The following is a 21,179-nucleotide window of genomic DNA, read 5'->3' as shown; positions in this document are numbered from 1 at the left end:
TTAAATGTCTCCATATAGTTCAAGGGTTCTCAAACTTTAATGTATCTTAGTATTACTAAGGCAATTGGTTTAAAAATGGCAGATTTTGAGGGCCCAGTCCTGACCTCAAAGTCAGAATCTCTTTGGATTTTTTTAACAGGCATTTCCAGTAATTCTGAGCTGGGAATGCATGGGCCACACTTTGAGAAATCTGATCAAATTATTGTTTTACTCAGGTGCCTGCGCGGCTCAGTGGGTTAAGCGGCTGCATTTGGCTCTGGTCATGATCCCAGGGTTCTGGGATTGAGTCCCTCATCAGCTCCCTGCTCAGCGGGGAGGCTGCAATTCCCTCTCCCTCTGCTCCTGCTCTGCCTACCTGTACTCTCTATCTCTGTGTCAAATAAACAAAACTTTTAAAAAAATTATTGTTTTACTCTTGGACCAGTCTGGGCCACATGACCATAATTTTGCATTTCAACATTATACCTTTGGGTTTTACTAAAATAACACAAACCTAAAACCATGAAACCTTTTATTTCATTTCCAGTGAACACACTGCCTTAGTTGGTGTGACCTAGGTTGGAATGTGGAATTGCAGTAGAAAATGCTTTCTGGGAATTACCAATTGAATAGGCTCTGATTCCCATGAGATACCCATATGATTCTATCCAAAATAATAGTAAGCACACAGACTGATGGACATAGGAATGAGTGAATTAATGAATGAGTGTGTAAACAAATAAACAAAAAAGATGAACCATGTTTTTAAACTTGTATGTTTGCCAGGAAGCCGGAGATAAATCTGATTCTTTATGTCCTACATCTTCTGTCACTGACATCACAATGCATGTTCTTGCAGTAAGCTACAAAATCATTTATGAAAGAAATTTAGTTGTAAAGGCATATCAACTTTCCTCTCAGCAATTTGCTAGCTTTGCTTAAGCAGGTTGCTTTTAACTGGCATCCATTTATTTGACATGGATTTACTGAGTTCTGTTCTGTCTTAAGTTTATTACTAGGCACTTTTGGGAATGAAAGCAGAAAGGGTTCCAGCCTTCAAAGATTTCACATCCCTTCAGAGACACACAAAACACCTTTACCGATAGTTAGAATGCAAGCAAGTCAGACAGGATTATGGGACTCAAGAGAGGAATGGTTGCTTCCAGCAGCAGCATCAGGACAAATTCTGTAAAGGAAAGGATTTACACCTTGGTTGGATCTGGGCAAGCAGCAGAGATAAGGAGAAAGAGATCCTTGACAGCAGAATTCTGGTTTTCCTTACTATTTTCTCTCACAGCACTTTGATCTTCTACCAAGCACATATTATGATTTGTATCTGCATGCGCATTGGGTAATTGTGGGTTCAATGCCTCCATTTTCCTATAAGTAGACTCTACCCTCCATGATGGAAGGATCTGTCTCCACTCACCAGTCTGCATATCTGCACATGGTGCTGAGCACTATGGCTAGAAGGCACTGATATTTCAGCAAATGTTTATTGCTGAATGAGTGGATAAGAGCCTAGGCTTCCATGTGGCTTTGCCCTCTATTAGAGTTGCAATCTTGGGTCCTATCCTCCAGCCTCTATTTCCTCATATGTAAAATGGAGTAATAATAGTTCTTCCCATACAGGATTGAGGTAAGAATAGGATAATGCACATCAATAAATTACAGCTTTTATTAATTTGATAAGAAGAGACAGTGAGATGAAACAAAGACATGCTGATATTACAGCTTTTTAGTGGTAAGTCTGACCTTGTCTAGCTTTTTAAATATATATAACTATATACATATATAGTTATATATGTATATATATATAACTATATAGGCTCACCAGGAAAGGCAATGTGGTAAGTTTAATGTAACCTGGGTATTTGTATCTGCCCTTTGCTCCTTTTGGCCCAGGTGATCAGGAGTCCTTCCCTTGACCAATCCTCTCACCTAATCTTTGGAGCAGCTCTAATAGAACAACTTCCTATTTCACCAAACTGTCCAATGGTCAATGAAACAGCACAAGTGAAAGCAATGTATGATAGGTCTGTGAGGTGTCATGACCCTTCACAGGTTTGAGAGTCCTAGGCTCCAAATTCTTGAATTGCTAATACACAGGCAAAACGAGCTGTGCCTACTGGCAGGAGAAAGAACTTGTGGTGGGATAAAACAGGCAGGCTCTGGAGTCACAGAATCTGCATTTCACAATGGCTGTGCCTCTGCCATGCATGGCAGCTAACCTTGAACCTGTTACTTCATCCTTCGGAGCTGGGGGCTCCTCACCTCTTTAGCCATATGGGATTACACCCAACTCCCAGGGCCATTGTAGGAAGTGAGGAAAAATCCCAGCTGGTGATGCCGTGAACTCTAGGCCCCTGTAGCTGTACATCAATCTCTGGTGCCGAAGAAGAGGTGGTCAGGGCGAGAAGGAAGAGTGCGAACTGAGAACACTTCCTTGTCAGCTCTTATGTAGACTAATATTTCCTCTGAAGTTGAGATGTAGCTTGCACCAGCCGAGTTCCGACCTCTGAGCAGCAGCTCATGTTGGGAAATGGGCAAGGAGCTCTGATGAAATAGTCTTAATTGTTGTTGTTGTTGCCAAACCAATTTCATTTTATTTTGCCCAAATCAAATCCTCCTCATACTGGGTTTTAAAAGAGGCTGACAGAGGTGCCCAATTTTAACTAAAAGCAAAACCAAACCAAACAAAAACAAACATACAAGAGCAAAAGTTACATGAAATTAAGAAAATTTTATCCATTATTTTACTTCCCCCCTGAATTGAGGGAAAGTGTCTTTTACAGATTTTATCAGCACAACTCCTCAGTTTGGCAGGAATATGATTGAGAACTGTAATCTCCACAAGCCCAAGTACTTGTCACTCCTCCTACTAAATTTTCAGGAACATTTATTGAGTACAAGGACAATGTAGTGATATGTGGGCTTTAAATTATAGACTAGGGGTGCTGGGTGGCTCAGATGGTTAAGCCTCTGCCTTTGCTTGGGTGCTGATCCTAGTGTCCTGGGATCAAGTCGTGCATCGGGCTCTCTGCTCGGTAGGAAGCCTGCTTCTCCCTCTCTCTGCTGCTCCCCCTGCTTGGGCTCGCTCTCTCTCTCTCTCTCTGTCAAATAAATAAATAAAATCTTTAAAAATAATTATAGACTAAAGATGGCAAGTCATCCCTGGTGGAGCTTGTATAAAACAAAGTCACCTATGCTCTGCATTGGGAGGCTGGAGCTTGGGACATGTATGTGGGATACGCACCTTATTTTATGTATTCGAAAACACTCAGGAATAGATAACATCTAATATTTACAGAGGTGGTGACTGAAATTTAGTTTACTTCCTCAAAGAAAGTCATTAGACCATCATAATTCCTTTGACACTATTTTTGGGGGCCAGTGTCCCAGGCCCAAATCTTGATTACTCAAACACACCAGATTCCTCATTATTTGATGCAAATTAGTACCCCATTCACCACTTCCCAGGTAGACAAAAGCACAGATGGGACTGCTAGGAGAAAGAGGGAATCCTGTGTGCTGCAAAGAGGACAATGAAGAGAGGGTGGTGCTAGTTCACATTCGAATGGGAGAAACTCTGGATTCTAGGAGAGGTGACTTTTGACTAATCCAACATTCTAAAAGACCAATATCTTTCCCCCTAATTGGCCTGGACCAACTCAATAATGTGCTTCATCTTTATGGAAGCAAAATCTTTAGGAATTAGAACTGGTTGTGGGAAAGATACAGAGTTCATGTATTCATTCATTCAACAACAACTGCTGAATGCCCTTCATGTCCCAGACATCGTGCTAAGCACTGCAAGTTCATAAATGAAATCAGAAAACAACAGCCCTCTAGATGTTATCGCCTTGTCCAAGAAAAACACGGACATGGAAACAAGTGCCATCATACTGGCACAGGGGGTCTAGATGTTGCAGGACACCAACATAATAAAGATAAGTTCCCTGTTCCTAAGGAACTTACATACCACTACTGCTAATAAATCTCCATTTACAGAACATTCTTTAATGTGCCCTAGTCTTAGTTAATCCTTATAACCACTCTAGGAAATAGGTGCCAATATTATCTCATTTAAGACAGGACGGAACTGAAACACAACAAGTTGAAAGGGAGTCTGAAATGACTTATGTGTCAAAGATGGGACTTAAGAGTCCATGCTCTTAACTGTTAGCCCACACCATCTAGGCAGTTAAAAAAACAAACAAACAAACAAACAAAAAAATAGTACTCTCTTTGATAGTGAAAACCTCAAGACCTATCTCTAGGAGGCTTGACACAGGAACAAAGGTTACCAAATGAAGTTTCCTACCAAATCCCAGCAGCCCTTCCTGTTTCCATGACACTGCTCTCCAGCTTGTCCCTGAGATGAAAGTTCAAGGAGCTCCCTCAGCCTTTAATTATTGATACTGACAAATAATTAAACATTAGCTCTGTGGTTTCTAGGAATTCAAAAGAGGAGCTATTTTGAATATGGTACATTTTATCTTCCAGCCCAATAACTACATATTTTCCCTTCTATAGAAGTGGTAGACACACACATCTGGGAATTATTTCAAAATAATCCATGGGTTGGGTGAAAGAAAGGGGGATGCTGGTAACACAGGGAAAGCAAGAGCACGGGAAAACAAATTGATGATTGTTTTCACTTGGTGATGGTTACACAAGAGAACGTTCTAGTAATCATTAATATTCAGCATTAACATGCTATTAATTTATGTATGTCTGAAACTTCACAAAATTCAGCATTAGAAATATAAAGTAAGCCCCTTTAAAGACAACCTGAGAGAACTCCTGGAAAATCAGTACTGATCTGTGACTTTAAAGTAAAAACATGAAGCGTGATGATTACAAGAGCAGTGGCCAAGATAATTCCCAACCAAACCCAAACGAACAATTATCGGTGATCTCCTACATTTGGTTAAAATGTATGTAATGGCATGTTGCACCATATAAAGCATTTAATGAGTATTTCTCATCCTTACCACTTACGGAGTCACTTGAGGAAACTTGTAATTTGCAAATGTCCCTTCAGCATGAAGAGATTCTGACTAACAGGGGCTAGGGAGAGTCTTGGACATCCATGCATTGAAAAACAAACAAACAAACAAACAAAAAACTGCACAGGACTGAGAACCTCTATAATACGAAAACAGGTGTCGTTATTAAGCAAATACCATTGGCTACTTCAGGCAGGCATTTGCTCCATAGGCTGAAGGAAGAAGAAAAGAAAACAGCAAGAAAAGTACCAAAGACTGGTTCTTGATCCTTTGGTGTATTTATTCCTGACACTTAAAAATCAGAGAGGCCACAACTGGTCCACAGCTTGACAAATACCTGATTTGCATAGAAAAGTGTGGGACTATCATTAAGCATTTAAAGAGAGACACATTTGAGGAGGAGAATGATGGCAGAAGCAGTGGCTGGCTACTAGCTAGAGATATTCATAGCTTGAGAATACTTTAAAGTCATAGGATTTAGTTCAGGAAGCCAGCCAGGGCCAAATAAAAGCTGACACAACTCATCCATTGCTAAGGCACAAATCGCTCCTAGGCTCAGGTCCCCGAAGCCACCGTGGCTCTCTGAGAGGTTCCAAATGGATTTCGCTTGAGGTTCATATTAACCCAGTGATTCCCTGATCGTATGAAAAGCCTATTAAATCATAGTGTCTTGAAGTAAAACCCAAACATAAATTAAAAGTGTATTCTAGGGGCACCTGGGTGGTTAAAGCCTCTGCCTTCAGCTCACGTCATGATCTCAGGGTCCTGGGATGGAGCTCCATATCGGGCTCTCCGCTCAGCAGGGAGCCTTCTTCCTTCTCTCTCTCTCTGTCTGCCTTTCTGCCTACTTGTGATCTCTGTCTGTCAAATAAATAAATAAAATCTTAAAAAAAAAAAGTGCATTCTAGAGATCTAAAGATGATTCCATTATGCAGCCAAATTTGGGGACTGTGAACATAAACTTGGCGAACCAATCTGAAACCACAGCTGCAAAAAAAGAGTTCCTCATTCCTCATGAGCCAAGGTTGTCACCTGCTCTGGCCCATGTTTCTCCTGATTTTTCAGTGTGGGTTAAACCACTTTTCTTCACCCAACACTGTACCTTACCTCTGTCCTCACCTGCCGATTTGTTCCTAGGCTATGCTTTTCACTTTACAACTTCGACCGTGTCTTTGCCTTGCTCAAAAATTTCAAATGAACCTCATTCCATCTTGGAGCCTCATAACCAAAACATAGTTATTGTCTGGGAGCTTACAGAAAGGTACAATTCCAGGCCATACCTGGGTCTATTAAATTAGAATCTGTATTTACTAAGATCCCCAGGGGATTTATATGAGCATTTAAGTTTGAAAGGTATTATTTAAGAACACCATTCTCCAAAGTGTGTATGTATATGTATATATATATATATATATATTTTTTTTTTTTTAAAGAATTTGTTTATTTATTTGACAGAGATTACAAGCAGGCAGAGAAGCAGGCAGAGAGAGAGGAGGAAGCAGGCTCCCTCTGAACAGAGAGCCCAATGCGGGGCTCGATCCCAGGACTCTGGGACCATGACCTGAGCCAAAGGCAGGGTTTTAACCCACTGAGCCACCCAGGCGACCCTCCAAAGTATATTTTGAAGGACACTCTCAAGAACAGAGAGTATCCTGTCTAGATTCAAGGTCACACCATTCTCTCTTTTTACAGGACATCGGTCCATTCAAAAAGTAGTTATCAAGTGACAACTATGTCCCATACTGTGTTGGGTTTAGAGGATCCAGCAGTGAAGATGACAGAAGTAGTCTCTGCATTCATGGACTTAGAGCAAGGGCAATATTGACAAGGAAAGATAACTATGGGGATATCATAAAAGGGGATGTGCAGGATGCCCTGGGATGATCTAGTTAATGAGGTATATTGGGGACAGCCTAACACATCTGGGAGATCTGGAACATGAGTAAAGCATTCCTGGAGAAAGTCTGCTAATGCAGGTCCCTGTGGATGCACAGAGTCAAAACAGGAGGGGCATCTGAATACAGTGTCAACTTCAAACACAACAGGTGCAAAGGCCCACAGCAACTACAGAAACGCTTGCCCAGTGCTTACTCCATGCAAGGCAGGGCTCTAGGTGATTGTCATATACGTAGCTGTGACTATTAACCCTGTTGATAAACAAGGAAAACTGAGGCACAGAAAGATGAAGTAATGTGTCCCCATCACAGAACAAACTTTGAAACTCATCCCTGCCCATCGGGCTCCAGCGTCGTGCTCTTAGCTGCCACACTCTACGACGGCTGAGCTGGAAAGAACATAATACATTCAAGAAGCTGCAAAACAGACCGTATGCCCAGAGTTCAAGCAGTGTTTGTTCACAGATTTTTGTTTGTTTGTTTTGCTTTTAAATCATCAGAAAGAGAGTGCATTACCATTGAGGAGCAGCTACTTACAACTCACATTTGGGGGGTCTTCCCAAAGTGACTGAATCAGAATTTCTAGCTATGGAGCTGAAAACCTGCATTTTAGTAATGCTTCTAGATAATTCGGAAACAATAAAGTCTGAGGACCACAGGTTTAGAGGTACCATTTCCTTCAGTATTCTCCTCCTCCTCATAGCCCCCTCTAATTAACCCACAGTTATTTAATAATATACTGGCTCCAAGGTATAAACTAAACATGAGGGTAAATAGGATTGAAGTGGAAAGTTGGAATAAATCTGAAAATTGAATCTTTGCTCCTCCAGGTCCCCTGGCTGCCGGGCTGTGAAAAGAATTACCTAGGCTTGAAAAATTGGAGGCAAAAAAAAAAAAAAAAAAAAAAAAAAGACCACAGAGGCTGAGAACCATTTTCATTACAATGCCAACTATTTAAATAACTAATTGAATCTCTGAAAATTGAAATAAAATTTAAAATTGCCGGAAGAGCAATTATTTCCCATGCTCTCTGATTCCTCCATCCTTAGCCAGTGCGGGAAGGCTCTCAGGCAACAGAGAATTTTCTTGAATGTAGAATACATGCAAGAGCAGCAGCCGAAGTAATCTCTGGCCACTAGGGCGCACTGGCTCAACAAAACTAATGTGCCTCCCCAGCATCAGGGGACCCTGACAGCTCCAACACCAATATCTTGCTGCCAGGGGGATATTCTGTTAATTCAGTCTTTCTCATAATCACTTAACAGAGGAATTATGCTAATCTCTCATGGGGAGATCTCAATAAAACTCCTTCATCAAAGCTTATTGTATTTTCCTGCATTTTCCCAATATTTATCTTTACTTATCTTTGAATGTCTTTTAAATGTATTCCCATTAAAATTCCAAAAGTCAGCCTCCTAGATGCTGCCTTTCAAATGGTTCATAGCTTTTCTGTCCTGCTCTGTCTAGAAGCGGCATGACCTTGCTCATTCAGCTCACTTACTTTATATCCCCATTCAAGAAAGTAAGTTTGGAAAAGTGTCTGGAAGGGACTGTTATTTTAATTCCTCAAAAAATCAGAAAAATATTCTACTATATTTTTCAAGGCTATTTCATATCCTAATTATTCATTTAAATGCTATCCATAAGGAAGCTCACTGGATACAACCATATTAATTCTGTGACAAAAGAACAGTACGAAGATGAAATGGCACAGGTTATGAAAACCTTAAACAGGTTCCCCAATATCACAATATAAGACACCGATGGGAACAATGTTCTGTAGCTGCCACTATCCCTTTACTGATCACTGCGAGGGTGTTTGATGTGTCAGGGGCAGAACTATATCAATGTTGGTCCTCTTTTCACATCACACCCATGATAGCGTGCAACACAAAAAATGTGGGGCATCCTGGATGCTCAGGGATGGAATTTCCCAAGGAATGGTGTGAATGCTCTCAGTCTCTGGGGAAGGTTCTCTGCCCCCAGAACTGCATGCAGTGCTTCCTTGCCCCTTCCTCCAGGAGGCTAGTACAGCCTTGTCCTGCCTGAGAGGACATGACTACCCAGAGGAGGCTATGATGTGTGAGGGGGTACAATAAACATTTCTAAGAAACTCCTGAGTGTTTTTAGGATGTAGTTATTAAGTATCCCAGATCACTGCCCCCAAACACACCCAGTTGTATAAATTATCACCATTTATATTAAAGAAACACAAATCTTATATTGTCAATTCCTACACATATTCAACACTTTTTACATATCTGCCCTGTTTTTCATAGGCTTATATTTATCAGTGATGGAAGCACAATGCTTAAGGCCCTATAGGCAAATAAAGATGCCTCCAGTCAGACTCCCAGCACACAAGAGCCACAAAGAAACGGTGTCGGTGATGAGGCTTTATAAGGAACCACATGTGTATGGCTGTACAAAACACCGCAACAGGGTTCCCAGAGGAGGAGCATTGCTGCAAGGCTCTCCGGGGATGTTATGGCATCTACTAACTGAATATGTTTTCCCTGCCAAGTCGTGATGGATCTGGAAATCCAAGACTTCATTTACAAGTTTTACCAACCATGTTTGCTGTGTGTGCCAGGGGGACATGCAAATGGAAAAGAAGGATGCTCACATTCTATAGCCTCTCATTTATTTAGCAGTAGGGGAATACAATTCAGGCGGTAGGAAGAAAAGCACTAAAACCAGAATGCACCGACCTGGTTGGCAGGACCTCGGGCAGGGCGTCCACTCACTGAAAGCTGTCACAATACAGTCTTTTTTGCACGGGAGAAGGCAAGGACGCACTGTTTCGGGCCGAGTTGAATCTGGACATCTGTCAATGTGAAGACACAATATCAATGCCTCTTGGAAGAAGTAAGTGATTTAGCGGAGAACTGTAGGATTTCATAACAGAAAACATGGAGGCCCTGATGTTCCTTCAATAGACAAGGAAGAGAGAGCCAGGAGGCTGCTTGCCCAAGGGCTCCCAGCCAGAAGCGAGTCGAAGGCAATGTCAGCTCTCTTGACCTAAAGACCAAAATACTTCCCACTCATCCAGGAAAAAAGCAATCCCTGAAACTAATGAAAGGAAATGCCTTCACAAGAAACTGTCGTCATCAGCATCAATTCAAAATGGCTTTTTTTTCTTTTTTCAGAATAAACATATCTGATATATTTTTTGAAAAGCATTTTATTCAGGGTAATATATCAAATCAGTGATATTCTACAAAAGGGATCAGAAAATACAAGCCAATATATGAATATATGACCATACTGGGAAACAAAAATCATTGAAAACCACTTAAATGTACTCTACCTCTTTGATAATGGAACAGAATTTTAAAATATTTAAGCGATTGGCAGGTATCTCTTCAGAACATGTAGAGTGATGAGCAAAATATGACAGATGGCAAATGTCAAATATACTAACAAGCATTAACAAGAGAAACACTGCAGTTCCATTATTTTGCTAATAATAAATGCTCTCACTTGGGAGGAAAATCTACAGTCAATTGATTCATAATCACTTGGAAGAACTAAAGTCTCAGAAAATGGCAATCAAGACTTTGTTTGTTTTCTTGCCTGCTTACTTGTTTTATGAACACAGAGGGCTAAAAACTACATTATCTTCTAAGACTGTGATATGCCAAAAAGTAAAATAGGAAAGCACTCAGCAATGTATATTTGCATTTTAAATTCTGTTCCCCAGAAGTTCCTCATAAAGCACATAAATGCCATGTGGGTAAGACTTAACAGCATGAGCTCTGGTATTAAGTAGGCAGTGCTGAGTTAAGGGCTTTGGCTAGCTTCTTTCATTTATTCCTAATGACAACAGTGAGAGGTAGTATAACCTTCATTTTTACATGATAAACTGAGGCACTGGAATAATCATCAATGGACCCAAAGCCACATGGGGAGAGACCATTTGAGAAAACTTATAATAGGGAAAACAAAAACAAAACACCAGGGCAGCAAGTTCAATCAACAGACCTTCTTGAAGGACAGAAGAGAAAATGGAGGAGATAAAGTTAGTGAGGCAATAATGAATTAAAAAAAAAAAAATACCACAGAGAGCTGATGAAAAAATGACAGTTCAGGTGAAAAGTCCACCAACGGGATACAAAATGACAAACATGTCAATGCAAAGGCTGTCCAGTTTTTAAACATCAAGAAAAAGTAAGAGAATAGACGATAATGGATGTGGCAGAAGAGGAATAAAGATTTGTCATCCAAGAATCTGGCTGACGTCAGACTTCATCAATTTAGAGAATGATCAAGATGAAAACATTTTCTTGGTTTTAAAACTTGAAAAACAATATATAAGCCAAATGTGGAAGACTGAACTTGACCGTGGAACAGAACGTACATGCTATCATTCGGGCCACCATCAGGTAAAGACACCATGGACAAAGCAGGGGGCATGGAAGGGGAGGGAGACAAGGAGCAGAGGCTTGGATGTGCTTATGTGACAAAGCCGGCGGGCCGAGTGACGATCTAAATATAAATGAAAACAGAAATAAAGTTCTAAAAAGATCAATTGAAAATACTATTGCAACCTACTCACAGAACACCAACAATCTGGGATTTGAGACAGGACTTGGTGTAAATGGACTAAAGTTCATTGCTTTCATGAGAGGGAATCAAAGAACGGGCATTTTAAATCGATAAGTGAGGAGATGTATGAATGACGTGTGGGAAATGTATCATCTAGAGTTAAGAGGTAAACATGAGAAAGGGAAGAGAACGAAAAATAAACACTTGTGTTTGCTTGTACTGACCTAAAGATACAATGGATGGAGGTAAGACACTATGAGTGGCTGCCAGTGGCCGGACAGGGAGCAGGGAGAGAGGGGTGGGAGCAGGGCTGTAAGCATCAGATCAGGCTTCTGTTATATATTATATTTCTCCTTGCATGTCATTATGACTTGTGAACCATGTGAAGGCTTACCAAGTCAAAACAGAGAGAGAGACAGAGACAGAGACAGAGGAGACAGACAGAAAACATAGAACAACTGTTAAAATGTAGTTGTGATTGTTTTTGAGATGTGGGACACTGAACGGAGCAGGAGATGAGTGGGACCTGCTGCTGGTCGTCGTTAGTCTCTCTGATTTTACTTCTTCTAAGGACTATGTAACACTTGGATAAAAATGGAAAATGGAGACCCTCACAGAAACAGAATTGGTCAATAAATTATTATTCCCATTATTATTAATCATCCTTAGCATATGCAGAAATGCCGTCTATCAAAGAGATCAACTCAATAAACAAAACAAGAGGAAGAAGAGTGTCTTTGTCAGAATATAGTGTTACTTAAACAAGCTACTCAGGTAAGGAAAATTTATGTCATACTTTACTAGAGATAGCAAAAGCCGCTAAAACCATTCCCAAGTCCTTTATTCACGCTCTGAGGTCTAGTAAAATTAAACTGAGCTGTTGTTTATTCTAACTCCTCTCCAACAGCGCCTGGTGTATGGCTAGAAATGAAAGTGTGACTTGAGCAACACCAGCTTCCCTCATGCTCAGTGGGGCAGCAGGGGCCCCACGCCCAACCAACCACTTCGAATTCACTCATCCGTGGGCAACATAGCCTGGAAATAACTGTGGCGCTGGCTTCGGGCTTTCTGGAGAGGAAGGCTGATCCTGCAGGGATTTTGCTCACTTCAGTTAGGAGTAGGTGTTCATTTCTTTTAGGGAACTGACACTGCCTACGTGATTTACCCCTGATTAGTAACACTCACAATAAACACTCGCTGTGCCTAGTACCCACTCTTCCTAATACAGCCCCTTTCTCTCTGCATGTTCTTCCATTCAGTCCATAAGAGAGAAACAGTATCACCTCCTCAGTGGCAAAGATCAAGCTGAGGTTATTTTGCTTTTATAGAGGCCATGAACTGGAACGTGATTTCTGGTCAGACAGGAGCCAAATATTCTCTTGTCAGTGAAAACGGTTTTTTAGTTCACTTCTTTTGCCAGTAAGGTTGACCTTTTCTGCAGGGGTTCAACTTCCTCTTGCTTTCCATTCACATGATGTCTACCCCTTCAAGAATCATCATATTTCTCATATTCATAAGTTTCTTCATAGTCTTCAAAAATACTCTCTTTGACCATTAGCAACATGTGTGCCCTCCACTTCCATACAGGAAAAACTGTAAGGTTCATTTTCTGTGGTGTTGTACGGACGTTGACCAAAAAAAGGCTTTTGACCACTTTCATGCTGTTTGTGTGTGTGCGTATATGTGTGTGTGTGTGTGTGTGTGTGTCTGTCTGTCTATGTGTGTCTGTGTGCCCTGTGTATGCATGCATGATACATAAACTAATTTTTAATTTGATGGTGGAACTCCATCTTATATCATATCTTCAAAGTGCCATATTTTAGCTCAGTGTAAATATTTAATAATAGCAGGTGAATGATTGAATAGTATTCAATGTTATTGGAGCTTGAAGATAAATAAATCCTTGGAGATATTAGGCTAATTCATCTGGCCATTTCCAAAACAAAATTAAAGCCTTAAAACCTAGGGAAACATATGGATTCACTTTTTAGTTAGTAAACAAAGCATGGCACCTTAGCTTTTGTCCTAATTTATACTTCCTAATTTCACGTAATGCTCAGACTCCAGATTGGCAGTGCTCTCAATAAAAGGATCAGTGTGTTTCATTTCAGCACATATATTTCCTCGGACCAGCACTGGAATGCTCTATAACTCTTATCTCGTTGTCACCCCATAGCCTTCGGCTCCTTATAAGCACTGTGCTAAAATGCATCAAACTGAGGTATTTTTTAGTTACGCCTCCATAATCAAGATGCAGAGACAATGCTCCATTTCTTCAATCAGTCCTCCTACCCAGGAACCAGTGCACGTCTCAGTCAGCTATTGGGGCAAACCTGCCAACTCTGTCAACATTAAATGTTTAAATGGAACTCTGTATTATTCTATCTTACACAATGCCAGGTGTTTTCACATTAAAGGCAGAAAGTGCCTTATCAGGACTTTCGGAAGGCTCCAAATTGTGTGCTTTTAATCTTTTTTAATATTATTTTTTGTACAATGCAACTGAAAAAAAACAATGAATAGTGAAACAAAACCAAACAAAACCCCAGAACTATCCCAATGAGCTCTCACTTCTGTTCCACTTCTGCCCTGGCTAGTTTTCATTTTCTGATATGATCAGTTCTATTACTCATACAATGGTAACAGTCTCACCTATACAACTGAATAGAAACCAAACGCCAAACCAGGGAAGCGAGAACTTGCTAGGAACTCTGCCTCCCAATACAGTGGGCTTGGAGATAAAACACATTATATGAGCCCATCCGTTCCGTGGAGAGTTGCTTCCTTCTCCCCTGAAGGCCCCTCCTTCTTTACGATGTTTCCTTCTCCTTTGCTACTCCTATTCCCATACCCCCACCCCAAGGATTTCACAAATGGCAGGGTATCTCTTTCCACTGCAACAGCTTTCACATAAAAAAGAACAAAAATAGGTATTTTTCCAAAGGACAGAGTAAAATATATTTTCTACTGATGATAGTTTCACTATCTCACTATGTGCTTCACTGGACACTAGTTATTAATTTCTTAGCTCAATTAATGTTCTTAACCTAAAAATTTCCCATAAATTTTACTCAAGTCAATTCAGGTTCCTCATATTTAGCAGGGTTGTTTGGAGACATACAATAAGAATTCAACCTAAGTTGTTAAGTCTCCAGCTTCATTAACAGTGTAAAAAGTCATCAGCAATGCCTGTGTGTGTGTGTGTGTGTGTGTGTGTGTGTGTGTGTTAGGGAAAATATCTGTACAGTTCATTTTTTTGTGATGGTAAGCTGAGCAGAACTAGGGGTTATTCACAATAATGACATGTATGTGCTCAGACTTTTACAAAAAAACAAAAACAACTGTCATTTGAAGTAATTATAAAAATAGAAAAGGGGCTCCCAGATCATATAATCCAAATTTTATGTCCAAACAGTCCTTTAAATGTGACAATTTATTTGGTGTTGCTCTTAATTCTAATGTCCCTTTGCTAAGGAATAAGCAAACCGTATTCCTATCAAGTGGATTTTTCCTGTTCTGGTTTAGAGCTATAAAGTTTGTGTCAGGGAGAAGATAAGACATCAGGCATGCCAAATTTTCTCATCACGATAAGGAATAATAGTTTGCTGCATTTTATATGTAGAGTTTACTACCATACCTAAGCCATATTTAATTTTATTTGTATATTCAAGCTGATATTTCATGCATCCTTTTTAAGCAGCTGAAAATTTACATCATAAAAATGAACATTATCAAGGCTGCAACCCAGACCAAAATAAAAGAAATTCTCATGTCTGCATAATATCTTTAGAAGCCTTTTAGGATTTTACCATAACCCCATGATTTAGATTTTCACCTGAGCCACATGATATGTAAAATATTTTTGTCCATGTTTGGCTATAACTCTCACTGATTTGATCAGTCCATGCATACCAGGAAAGTTGCAAAACACAACTGACATAATTTGATATTCCAAAGAACAGAACAAGCAATGTAGAGTCAGATCTAAAGCAGAAACAATATTTATGAATTAAATAGAGTAGAAGGTCATACATTTGATCTAGTCATTACTCTCTACGGCAGTCCCCTTTGCCAAAATGTAGGATGGTAGATCACGTAATTTTTCTTTTTTTTTTTTTTTTTTTTAAAGATTTTATTTATTTATTTGACAGACAGAGATCACAAGTAGGCAGAGAGGCAGAGAGAGAGAGAGGGAAGCAGGCTCCCCGCTGAGCAGAGAGCCCGATGCGGGGCTCGATCCCAGGACGCTGAGATCATGACCTGAGCCGAAGGCAGCGGCTTAACCCACTGAGCCACCCAGGCGCCCCATAGATCACGTAATTTTTCTTGAACAAAGGATAGTCTTCAGCTTTTCTCAATCTTCTGCAATTCATACCCAATCCTTGTTAAACTCCGTAACTTTCCTACATATCAATCTTGTTCAGTCCTGGATTCCAGCCATTTATACAGTAACTATATGTCAGACATTGTGTTAGCGTGTGGGGCTGCAGCAATTAAGAATATCCAGCTCCAGCCCTCTAGAAGCCACCCTTGGAGAGAGAGAGAGAAAAAGAGAGAGGGGGGAGGTCTTCTGGACTACGTTTCACTGCAAGTCATATCATCTCCACTTGCATCTGCACAGCCATCAGCTCAGAGGTTGCTCCAACCCCAGCAGGACCTGGCCAGTCAGCACTAATTCTGCCATCAGTGGTTCACTTCCCTCCACCGAGCTCCTACGACTTTCCTCACACAACTATTGTGGTTTCCATGCCAGTTGGGATAAGCCCCACAGGCTAGTATCAAGGTGCCCCAAGGTGAAATTAATCAGGTGTTTTGAGTTGCCTAGGACAGCAATGCAAACTGGATAGAATTAGAGGAAGAGCCAATGTGTCTGCCCACATTGCCAGGAAGGGTAGGGTTATCTTCAAAAGGATGGGTCAGGGCTTGATGCTGCCAGAAAATGTTCTCCTTCAGTTTCTGCTTCTTTCTGAGCATCATTTCCACTCCCCTTGCCTGCTTTTTCTTCCAGGACCATGCCTATGGCAACTGTCAATTCATATACTTAGAGCCTCATGACCAGAATGAAAAGAAGGTTTCATTTTCCCAATTCAGAAATTCCCAGAGAAAAGCTCTAAGTGGCCTTGTTTGTGACCCTAGACAAAAGATGGAGCATGCCCATCCTGGGGATATATCACTTCTGTGATGGGGGTGGGGTCTTCCCCCACAAGGAAGAGCCTAGTTGAAACAAGCCATTAGGAAATCTCCATGGACAGAATGGTTACCCAGTCACTGTACACTTCATAGGTCCTTTACAGTTTCTTTTCCACAAGGCTTCCCACATGGACTGAGGAAAAGTCACACCTCCTCATTTGGTCTAGAAATAAAACTCCCATAGCTGAGTTCTCTGCCTAATTACTCTTTTCCTCTATCACTTGAAATTGTCCCTGACCCTTTTTGATATCTATATCCTACTTCCCACATCCAAATTATTCTACTACTTTTGTTTTGTTTTGTTCTTTAAATATCTGTCTTCAGGTGCAGAGTCTAACATGTATGGGATCACAACCTACTTACAGGCATGAATTAGTCTATTCAAATGGCTATATGGATTTATTGCCCACTGTGTAAGAGATCAACGGAACCCATCAGAGAGTGTTAACACAACCCTATCCTTTCAAAGTGGAGAACTTAGCCTCACATTGACCTAGTCTTTACATGATTGAAAAAAACACCAAAAGTACTGAGATGGGATCAAGAAAATGTTGGATTACTCAGACAGATTGATTATTTGTGGACCACACTTACTTTCCACTGGCTAATGCATGTATTATAACCTTACTAATGATCCATATTATAACTCTACCTTTGTTTTTGAGAGATATATTCTAGTCTTTAAGAGTCAAACGAAACAAAATTCTTTTCCTCCAGCACAGACTGAAGCATATTTGTTGCTTGATAAATGTTTTTGACTAAAAATACTCATCTATGCAATGCTTATATGCACTTTCAATAAATTATTGGTGATACCTTTTGGCCATCACTTGTCCCACGTGATTCTTGACACAAAAGACCCTCCGTGTCTGAATGCCCACACCACATGTAGCTTCTCCAGTCCAGCCAATGGTTGCATTAAGAGCAGTTACCAATGTGTCTTCAGAACAGGGGCCCCAAGGTAATGTTTCCCAGTAGAGCTGCATACAGGAATGGTCATTGCATGAACGATATTCTTGGAGGGCCTGATTAGGGGGACATGGTTTTCCACCTGTGAAAATCAAAATCCAAAAGAATACATAGTTGTTGCTGTTGTTATTACCAGGTTGCTATTGTTATGTTGTTCTTATTTTTGTTGTTTTTGCTGTTTTAATGGTCCATAAAGATGGTATTTTTGACACAGATTCCAAAGGCTTGGTCTCCGTACCCTTCTGCCCACTCTAGGGCCATGGCCCTTTTGTCCTGAGTACAACCAGAGGGCAATATTTTTCACTTCTCCCTCCTAATAGGTAGCCGGATACATGGATTAGACCAAAAACAACAATAAGAACAACAACAAAAAAAGACAGATTCTATTTCCCACCTTTGCATTATGTATCTCTGAGATAAACTCCAAAGAAATCTGCTTTTATTTTAGTAACATGATGACTACATAAATTAGTCAGTTAGATACAGTAGCCATGACCTTGAAGTGATATCAGGTCAAATACACACACTTACACACACATTATCTGGACTTGGCCTCTTTTTCCTAAAAGAGCATTATTTTTCTCAGAGAATCATTTCAAAACACCCACTTTCCATCAAGCAATGCGTTTTACTGCAATTTGAGAAATCCAGAAATGTCTCTTAAAGTTTGGCAGAAGAGAGCCCATCCTTACACTCTGAAATAATACCTGACAATGTGTTATCCACTGGCAGGGAGACCAGACAGATGTGCACCCTTACACTCCTGGGTGAGTCAGAAAATCAAAATTCATTACTGTCTTTTCTTTCACATTTTTATATCCATGTAAAAACTGGCATTTATCTAAACTATTGATTTTTTTCCTACTCTTCCACCCTATGATGTTTTATTCAGTGGGCCAAATGCTCAAAAAGATTTGTGACCTTGGTTTTGTTATTCTTGTTATTTTTTTCCCATTAAATACTACTGACTTTTTTCTCCTCCCAGAAATATAAAAGACAAGAGCGGGAAGCAACTGCACTTTAAGAATATGAAAATCCTCATTCATCTTGACCCTGGCTCCATTTTTCAGGATCACAGAACAGAATCTTGTTTCAAAAGGAGCTCCTCACAGCTAGTGGCCACACTATCCTGCTGTTCTAACTGAGCCATAGGCAGACAAAACCAAGGGAGAGCCTGAAAGAAAGGACACATGCGTCAGGGGACAGGGACCATTGCTATACATGATAGAAACAGCTGCTCCTCCAATTTGTTCTGATGTCACCCGTTTACATTTCCATAGCACATTTTAGCTTCTTCAAAGCCATTTTCAGAGCCTTCATCTTCTTCCCTCTCACAACACACCAGCATGACAGAACAGGAAATCAGGCCGACGTTAGTAGCAGTTCCTGGTCAAGAAGCCATATCTCTTGATTCCTCATTTGCAGCCCTTTTTACCAGGCATATTCCAATTATATTCCCAAATGTATGAGCCATCTGAAGCTGGATGTGTGTCAGTCACACCTTGTTTTTTTATCCCCAAGAAGGTGTAATGAAAAATAACATCCATCTGACTGCCATGGCCAATACATAAGTTTGGGCTAAGATAGTTCATGTAAATACAGTACTCAGTCTAGAGTAACTAGAGGATTAAAGAGAAAAGGCATGCATGGAAATGAGACTACATTTTGATTAAGGCAATAGAGCTATCACCTGTATGTGGCTACCTCCACAATACGACTTTCTCAGTTGCCTACTAGAAAAAGAATAAGAACTGGGCAATTGACTCCACTGTCGAACCCTTTACTATTACTCACCTTCTCCCGCCAATGCCAGGATGGTCCTTGACCTGGTCTGTTTCCCATCTGAGTTTTTATTTGAACAAGACTGGGAACAAGATGACCACTCTGTCCACTCACTCAGCACACAATCCATCCGGCAGGGGATTTCACAAGCCATCCTTTCAGGAGGCGGAGATGCTGGGCAGAGACTCCCTGATACATCTTCTCCTGTAATCAACCAGGTTGAGACAGATGCTGATTAATGCACAGGTAAGGACAGTTAAGGAACATTTAGGTATGTTGCTTCCTCTGTTACTTCATTGTAGCCCAGAGGACTTCACCTGGGTCTAAACCAATAAAGTGTGAAAAACGATGGATTCTTCAGCAATTCATAATATTTACGTTGAGGAAAACTGCCAGGAGATCATTTGGCATTTAGAGAGGTAGATGCCACAGCAAAACTCTCATTTGTCATCCTTCACAAGGACAAAATGGGCTTCTTCCAGGAACAATTTAGCCATGGATGACTACGGGTGGACATGATTGACCTTCTATTGACAACCGTGTGTAATAAGTATATGTGTTTTTGCAAAACAGGCGCCAGAGTAGTCTGTTGGTATGCAAACGTCAATTTATGTTGAACATTCTATCCTATGCATAAAGAATTACATCATTCTAATTTTCCATAGTATGTTTTTTATCTCCAAAACTGTAACTTTAGGCAAAGTTATCATATGATAGTTCTTTTGTTCTGTTTGGACCTCATGGTAAATAATACCAAACCAAAGTGGAAAGGGACATGTAGTTAAAATTATATAATGTTGACACAAACGTTGAAAGCTCAACTGAAATTCTCCATAATATATTTATTATTCCTCCTCTGAATGATCTGATGAATTACTCAAATAAAAACACACATAAAAATATATGTTTATAAAAAAAACACACACACATATATATATTAAATAATGGGGGGTAGTTTTGTTTGTTTGTTCACAATGAACAGATGTTAAAACTAAAGGAATCATATCTAAGTTACTTTTCTATATCTCAAAAAACTATAATAATTTCAAAAATTCTCTTTTAGGTTATTTACTCCCTATTCTTATAATACTAGTGTTACTCTTCATAAATAATAGTTCAACTCTTAGTATTTGCACTGTTCACTCTCATCTCATAAAAACAGAAGACACGAAGAATAATGATGTCATTTATAGTTTGAAGTAACAACACAGAGGATGGAATGGCATCTACAGGAAAGAGGCAATTTTATCTCTGTGACTTTACACCCATGGAATTCTCCTGTCATAATCTGCTTGATGCAAAATAATAACTAATGTTTATGGGGCATCTACTTTATTCCAGGCACTATCCTTGTAAGAAGCTCTTGGAGGCAGGTATAACCCATTTTGTTTTATAGATGAGGAATCAGTGGTTCTGGAAGGAAAACTTGCTCAGGGTCACACAGGCCTGAGTTGGGAATCAAATTAAAATTTTCTGAATCCAAAACTTCTGCTTTTCCCATTAACCACATTGTGTCTAATTTCAAGGAGATGGATATTCCTTTGCTGAGGAAGTAAATAAAACCAGCCGACAGTGAGCAAGAATGCCTGGAGGAGAAGACAGTACACTGTTAATATCTGCATTCATATTTGTAAATGAGGCCAGGCTCATTGCCCCTGAGGTACAAATAAAACTTTTCAAGCATATTATGAGAAGTAATAGAGATTCTAGCAGATAATCGAGCTGAAAGACCAGTCCCAACCATTCTCTTTTCAGTCTTAATCCATTTTCAGGTTGAGAATGTATTTTATACATATATACACAT

General features: G+C 40.1%; 1 protein-coding gene across 1 annotated transcript in view; it reads right to left on the bottom strand.

Annotated features, from left to right (window-relative positions):
• THSD7B (thrombospondin type 1 domain containing 7B) overlaps nt 1–21,179 on the bottom strand; it is a 730,694-nt gene that overhangs the window by 359,211 nt on the left and 350,304 nt on the right. The window contains exons 7-9 of the mRNA XM_004774248.3: nt 19,388–19,579; nt 17,441–17,675; nt 9,598–9,713 (exon numbers count right to left, since the gene is read on the bottom strand). Coding sequence (XP_004774305.2) covers nt 9,598–9,713; nt 17,441–17,675; nt 19,388–19,579 — 543 coding nt within the window. The remainder of the gene's footprint in view (nt 1–9,597; nt 9,714–17,440; nt 17,676–19,387; nt 19,580–21,179) is intronic.

The sequence above is a fragment of the Mustela putorius genome, unplaced genomic scaffold (assembly GCF_011764305.1).
Source record: "Mustela putorius furo isolate JIRA1106 unplaced genomic scaffold, ASM1176430v1.1 tig00003867_pilon_pilon_pilon, whole genome shotgun sequence".
Classification (NCBI taxonomy): domain Eukaryota; kingdom Metazoa; phylum Chordata; class Mammalia; order Carnivora; family Mustelidae; genus Mustela; species Mustela putorius.
The sequence above is the reverse complement of the archived record's forward strand: the minus strand, read 5'-3'. Positions and strand labels throughout refer to the sequence as shown.